Genomic DNA, 7,388 nt, shown 5'->3' on the forward strand with positions numbered 1-7,388 from the left:
AAAGTTATCAAATAAATGTAATGGAGTAAAAAGTACAATGTTTGCCTGAAGAACTTTAATGACTTCAGAATTGTACTTCAGTGCAGCCTCCTCGTGTAGAAAGTGTTTAATACCCAAGGATAGGAAAGTCAGAATCAAAGTGGTAGTCATGGAAACAACCCAGGCCTGTTTCCAACCACCAATCGATGAGGTTCTGTGTGTGTGCGGTGGTCCGGATGTGGCGAGGAGAACCACTGTCCCACATTCAGACACAGACCCCCCCCCTCGCCCTCCACAGCAGAGTGGACAGAAATCCAGACACACAGTGGCGGAGTGAGCAGCGGACGGAGGAAGACTGAGAGAAGATGGTGAAACAAGATGTTCAAATCCACGTCGGGATGCTGTTTTTGGCTCTCCATCTGCACTCGGGAGCAGCTGCTGCAGGTGAGTTAGTGTTCAGAGCTTCTCTACAAGCTTACTCATAAAGGCTCAAACACCCTGAAGCAGGATGCTGTTGAATAATTTGCACTCTGATCCAGTTTGACTTCATTTTAATGTGCTGCAACACAAAGAATGTCCTGACTGTGGTTTGTTTGATGACTGTGGGTGTGTAGGCCAAAGGCAATATTGCAAATGAGTATTTGACGAGCTTTTAAATTAATAATAGTAATTAGGGATGAATTCTGTGTCACGGAGATGAATGTGTTATTTTTCAGTTGGCTCACACAAACGACAGACACGGCTGTGGATAGTTTTCAATAGTTTGGAATGCTTTCCATTAAAGGAATATATTAAGGGAATGTAAGTCAAGTTCTTTTATACAGCGCATTTCAGCAACATGGTAATTCAAAAGGTGTTACATAACACATCAAAAGCATCAAGAAGAGTCCAGAAGACACTAAAGGACATTTAAATACAAATGAATAAAAAAGGCCATCAAAGAGGATAGAAAATGAAAAGGTATAAAATACAGGAATACAAGTTATAGTGCAGTGTAAGAAATTAATAATTATTAGATTTATTAAAAGTCTTCAGCCTTGATTTAAAAGAACTGAGATTTTGCAGCAGACCTGCAGTTTTCTGGGAGTTTGTTCCAGATATATATGGATATGAAATGGTGATATGAATATGATTAGGGAAGGAAAGGGGGTCAGAAAGGGAGGCGGGTAGTCTGTGGGAGAGCAGCATTGCGAGTCTTTTGGCCTCTAAAATGTAAATATTATATAATATATATAATATATAGTCGAGTGTGACACACACTATTCCTATTAAGCCCTCCTTCTCACACAAATAATGTTTCACAGTCCCTAAAAAGGTGTTTATTGGTGAAACCTATAACTTCAGGTTATGTACAGTATGTCCCTTATTTGACACCTAAAAGCTGACAGACTGCTCTCAACAAAAACTATATAATCTATATATATAACCGTGTCTTTAGTCCAGGCTGGGATTCAAACGGAACATCTCGGCCCACAACTGAGTTTGTGCCTTGCTCCAATTTAGAGTTTTATATAATATTAAGAATATTTATTTAATATTTATAAAGAATCAGAAAGAGGAATCCCACTTCGCTCATATGAATGAAGGCTCAGATCCTGGCAGTTACAGTTACAGCGCAGTGTGCAGTGGGGAGGTGGAAGAGGAAGGGTGGTGTGCTACAGCCGCCTCATCTGAGACAAAACTTTAATTAAACGTGACCCACAATCCCTCGTTATCCAGACAGTGCAGCTGCACTGATCAATGGCATGGTATTGGATGATGCTGCCCCACTATCTGCCCAATAAATAACTGACCTGCAACTTCTGCACACAAAACAGTGCAAGTTATTATAAGGGATAAAATATTAATATTAAATAAAGTTATATAACTTAGACAGTAATTGCAAATGAATGCACTGAGTTTAAACATGCATATGGTGTATATATAATATATAATAATAATACATGTATAATTTATACATATACACACATACAGAGGTGAAAACTTAAAACTTAAAGTATATAAAAGGTAAAGTGACAATATACTTGCTTTTAGGCAGTGTGTTTGGTAACATGTTTGGAGCCTTGCTTTAATCTAACTTGTTTTCTACTCCACCTACTCTGCCTCTTTTTCCCTTCCCCCAGCGATGCTGAAAGTTGACATGGTGCAGGATGGCAATGGTGGCAGCGGGGACACCATCAGCCACTCCCTGACCCTGGTGCAGCGTCTGGAGGCCCTGCTGGTTCAGGGGAACGGCAGTGACCTGTCGCTCAGGGTGGAGACGCCCAGTGCGGACGAGGTGAAGGTGATCCAGGCTCACTCGCTGGTGCTCTCCCTGCAGAGCCCCGTGTTCGAGGAGATCCTGCAGAGCCGCAACAGCAGCACGCTGGTCCTGAAAGAGAGCACCGACTGTGCTGCCGTGTTTGACAAGTTCATCAGGTGAGAACACATTTTCATCTCAACATGTAACACCATGTGAGAGTCACTTCCACACTCTGCTTCATCCGGTTTGATTGAGTCATCATGCCCACCAGAGGGATGAACTCTGCAACTGCAGCTCTACATCAACTGACACCAACAATCAATGAGTCCAACATAAAACAAATTGACCAATCAGGGAACTGCTGGGTTGCTCAATAGCAGCTCCTGTGGTGTAGCACTAAGACACTGAGGAGCCTGTGCTGCAACAGCAATCAATAAAATAAATCTATTTTTATCTCTAGTGCTAATGAGGTTGATCACAACCTGAACTGCAGTGGACCTTTTAGCTCTTTGTTTTGTTTTTACAGCACATTTACTGTTTGGTTCAGTCTCCAGAAGCAGCAGGCAGTTCAGCAAACAAGCTGTAATAAACTCACTGTACACCTGCCAAGTAACAAATGGCCAGTGTCTGGCTGTGCATTTCACACCTAGGCCTTCAGTGATGTCCTACACAGTCCTACCTGAATTGTTCCACCTCTTAATACGATCATTATGACGCCATGGCTCTATAAACTATACATTTAGACAGAAACTGCAGTATAACCGGGCGTTGCATCACCCTAACAACAGAGTTATATTAATATTTACGAAACATTTAGTTGTAAATAGCAGGCATTCCCAGCAGTACAATGTGCAGTGCCTCTCGGAGGCTGTGAGCCGGGGGTACCGCTCGTAGTTAGTGATTTGAAAGTGGTGGACAAACCCTTTTCTCGGCTGTGATAGGCTTGCTAGCGTCGGGGTTGGCCGTTCTCTTCTAACGATGTCTATCTTTTCTTGAAAAGTTTGTCTTGAAAATGGCGTTGTAATGATATCTGCGACCAAATCGATCTCTTCTCCTCCTTCAGCCATTGTGGGTTGAAAAAAAACAGCTTGTAGAAATATACACAAACTAGTTTGTTCAAGTTTGCTAGCTCTGCATAGCTCTGGCTCTCAATAGTGCGTATCCAATCAAAAGACGTGCACGTGATGACGTTATCGTACGCCTGCTAGTTGGCCCCGGTGTCGCCAACTCGAAATCTGATTGGTTAACGCCACAGTTTTGTTTCCATTCACTTTAAGCTACAGGCACCTGTACTGTTGATTCTGAAGGCCTAAGGGCAGATTTCTTGGACCCTGGCAACACATCATGGCTGAAATATGATTGGATAAAAGCTCTAAAATAAAGGCCAGCCCTCCAAATCTCGATCTGAGGCTGGAAGCAGCGCAACCAAGAGGACAGCTTTGAAATGAAGAGAATAGACTATGGGGAATAATTTAATACATATTTGTGGAAAAAATATATCAAAATTAAATTTATATTCTGATGATGTTTAGGCCAGCAGAGAAGGCCTTGCTGGCCCTGACGGCACACCACTGCAAATGGCAGACAGAGTTAGCATGTAGCAGTTAAAGAGCAACACATATCTCTCAGGAGTTGGTTGAGACCAAAACAGAGCTAAAAAAGAAAGTAGACAATAATGTCTGGAGAATCAGGTCAGCACAACGTCCAATGTCTGGTCCGAATGATTCAGACGTTTGCGTTGTCTACAGCTCCACCATGTCTTGATAATTTAAGGGTGACAGGGGCTTTACATTCATCAGTTGGACTTACGAGACTCCAGTGGGATGATGTTGCTCCGTCTGCTTGATATGTAAATAAGCAATTGTTTAATCAGATTGTGTTTTCAGCTTGTTGTGGTGTTCTTTTGTCCCCAAGTGGCCCAAATAAGTTGTAGTAACCCTACAATAGTCGGTCTTGATGTGGGTAAAACATTTTCCGAAAAGTCGTTTTAGGCTAAAAGGTCACAAAGCTGTGTTTAAAATGCTTCTACATGAACCTTCTACTTCCTGTCTCTGAGCAGGTATCTGTATTGTGGAGAGATTTCTCTGCGTCTGGACCAGGCTACACCTTTACACAAGCTGGCCACTAAGTACCAAGTGACAGGCCTCCAGCAGGGCATCACCCATTACATGACCCATAATCTGGCCCGGGACTCCTCCACGGGCCATGTGGCGGGCTGGTACGAGTACGCCCTGCAGGCCGCGGACGTGAGTCTGAGGGACAGCTGCCTTCAGTTTATGGCATGGAACCTGTCGTCGGTGCTGCAGAGCGGAGAGTGGGTGACCATCAGCAGCCAGCTGCTCATGTCCTTGCTTCAGCGCTCCGACCTCATCCTGCAGAGCGAGATGGAGCTCTTTGCAGCGCTGGAGGCCTGGATTATTCAAAACGAGCCAGACGGTCTGACAGCGGAGAACGCTTTGAGAGCTGTGCGTTACGCCATGATGCCACCACGAGAGCTCTTCCGCCTGCAGACCCAGTCATCAATCCTGGCTCGCTATCAGGAGTCGGTGCGCGACCTGCTGTACTTGTCCTACCAGTTTCACTCTGCGTCGCCACTGCATATGGCCAAATACTTTGACGTGAACTGCAGCCTCTTCATGCCCAGGAACTACCTGTCGCCAGTGTGGGGGGCGCCCTGGATCATCAACAACCCCTCGCGAGACGACCGCAGCACCAGCTTTCAGACGCAACTGGGGCCCAGCGGCCACGACTCCAGCAAGCGGGTGACTTGGAACGCCCTGTTCTCTCCACGCTGGTTGCCCCTCAGCATGAGGCCGATGTACACGGAGGCGGGCGCCATGCAGCCGACACGTGTGGACGGAGGGCGCCCTCGCATTATCATCACACCGGCCACGTCCAGTGCAGATTTCGCTGGGGTTAACTTCCAGAAGACGGTGCTTGTGATGGCTCAGCAGCAGGGGAAGGTGGTAGTGAAAAATGTCTACAACTTCCACCAGAGCACAGAAGAAAACGGGGATTTCTTGGCCGAAGCCGACCTGTACCGCCGGACGTCTGAATACCTTATCGATAGCTCCCTCTACCTCCATATTGTGGTGAAGCCTCTGTACCAAACCCTCATGACCGGCAAGAAGTGACCCTGTACCCTCTGAGCCACCTTACCTCAGCGAACAGTCCAACTTTGTGAAGCAACATCTCACTCATATCACATCATGGGGATCTGAATCCTCCTCGTGTGTGATGTTTGGATCATTTGTCTTGTCTCATATAACTGCTGTATTCATCGGGCAACTAACACACCAAAGCTTGATGCATGACTGTCTGAGAGCATTTTTAAATCATGTGTAAAACATAAAACGTGTTTAAAAAGGATAAGTATGGTGCTATTCTATATTTTTTTAACAAATCCCATGAAAGACCAAAATCCACTAACAAGTATTGTTTGTCTATCAAAACCAAACGGAACCTCTGGAGCTGAGCAGTGAAGCAGAAGCGGAAGTCAAAAACTGCAGTTCATCTAATGGCCACTTGAGGCTCCAAAAGGGAGTCAATCCCCATAAACCCCCATGTTAAAAGGCCCAACTTTACAGCAGAAATAAAAACATGTTTACAGCTACAGCACCAAATGTGGATCATTCCGCAGCTGAAAATAGACCCCGACAAATGCACTGAATCCTACTGTTTGAGTAATGTTTGTGGAAAAACTACAGTGCCCATCTGTTTTAGGATATTGTGGAGTCTTTCTAATTCTTTCTTTTTTTTAATTAGACTATTTATTTGTGAGCTGTTTTTAAAGATTTCAGTAGGAACCAATGTTCTTGGTGCTGTTAGGCACAGACAGATAATCAAAAGATACGGACAAACAGACGGAAACATTGTTGGTTTTGGTCTTTTCGTGGAATTTGTTGTCAACAAGAGAAATATAGAATATCACCTGCCTTATCCTTCATGCTCGATGTTCTGTTCCTGTTACATTTCATTTGTATTGATTTTTAATATTGGTGCTATTATACCTCATTTAAAATGAAGGGGTCACAGTTCATCACCCAGTAAGCACTGATTTGGTGATTTACATTTGTTTCAGCATTTTAATGACTATGTGCCAACAAGTTGTCAGGACAAGCTTTAAAATGAAGTTTTGTCATACATGTTATAACTTGGATATAAAAAAATTAAACACTTTTCAAACAGATTTTTTCGAGTTTTAACCTAGAAGTTTCTGACCTGCATATCACTAAATCAGTGCTTACTGGGCACCAAATGTTCATCCTGTTGAACTTGCTCCAACAGGAACATTTTTACTTTTTACTTAAGTCATAATGTAGTTACAAAACTACTCTTATACGCCTTCACACCAGAGTACTGTAGATGTCAGAGTACCTCCTCATTAGTTCATTAATGTGATTAAAGTCATTACTTAGTTTCACTGTTGCATTAATCAATGTTACCTGATAATAAACATTTTTATTAACTTTTAAATGTAAACTGAATATTGTCCTGTGATTTCATGCTTTCATCACCTACACCACCAAATTTGTTTTTATTTTACTTTAACTTCAAGTCAATGTTATATACAATCAAAGATGACTAGTTTGTCTGAGAGGGCTTTATAATGTGTACAACATGAAACCTGGTATCCCGAGAGTAGACTTGATCAGGTAAGAAAAAACTACAGACATGCAATAGATGTTCTAGAGAAAAGTTTTTTTATTATATGATTTATAAAATATTATGCATTGTTAAGATTAAAAGGAGCTCCACTTCGACCATCTACAATAGTGAAATGCTACTTACACATAAATGATAATATAATACATTATAGTATATTATTTACTTTTACTTTTGACATTTAAGACGAGACATTAGGAGTACATTTTGAGAGTTTGGGATATTTTGCTTCCATTACTTGTCTTTTTTCAGACTAGTGGAAAGAAAACATCCAAAATACACATGTAAGTATTTATTTTACTAACTTTGTCTATTTGCTAATGTATATTTATCTTAAATTCACCCTAAGTAAGCATGAGATAATGCCTGATTTGCATATTTAAACATACCATTCCAGAAAGGTCTTAATGTTTCTATAACCTAATCACGTGAAGTGTCTTGCAAAATGAAGGAATTTTACAATACATATCTTTTAAGGCCGTTTTCTCAAATCTATCTATAT

General features: G+C 42.2%; 1 protein-coding gene across 1 annotated transcript; it reads left to right on the top strand.

The window, feature by feature from the left end:
• Positions 1–292: 292 nt before the first annotated feature.
• Positions 293–6,697, top strand: btbd17a (BTB (POZ) domain containing 17a). The gene is made up of 3 exons (XM_029456455.1): positions 293–423; positions 2,103–2,397; positions 4,281–6,697. Exons 1-3 carry the CDS (start codon positions 345–347, stop codon positions 5,353–5,355), a joined length of 1,449 nt encoding a protein of 482 aa, XP_029312315.1. The 5' UTR covers positions 293–344; the 3' UTR covers positions 5,356–6,697.
• The last annotated feature ends 691 nt before the right edge of the window (positions 6,698–7,388 follow it).

Source organism: Cottoperca gobio, chromosome 19 (genome assembly GCF_900634415.1).
Source record: "Cottoperca gobio chromosome 19, fCotGob3.1, whole genome shotgun sequence".
In the NCBI taxonomy this organism is placed as follows: Eukaryota; Metazoa; Chordata; class Actinopteri; order Perciformes; family Bovichtidae; genus Cottoperca; species Cottoperca gobio.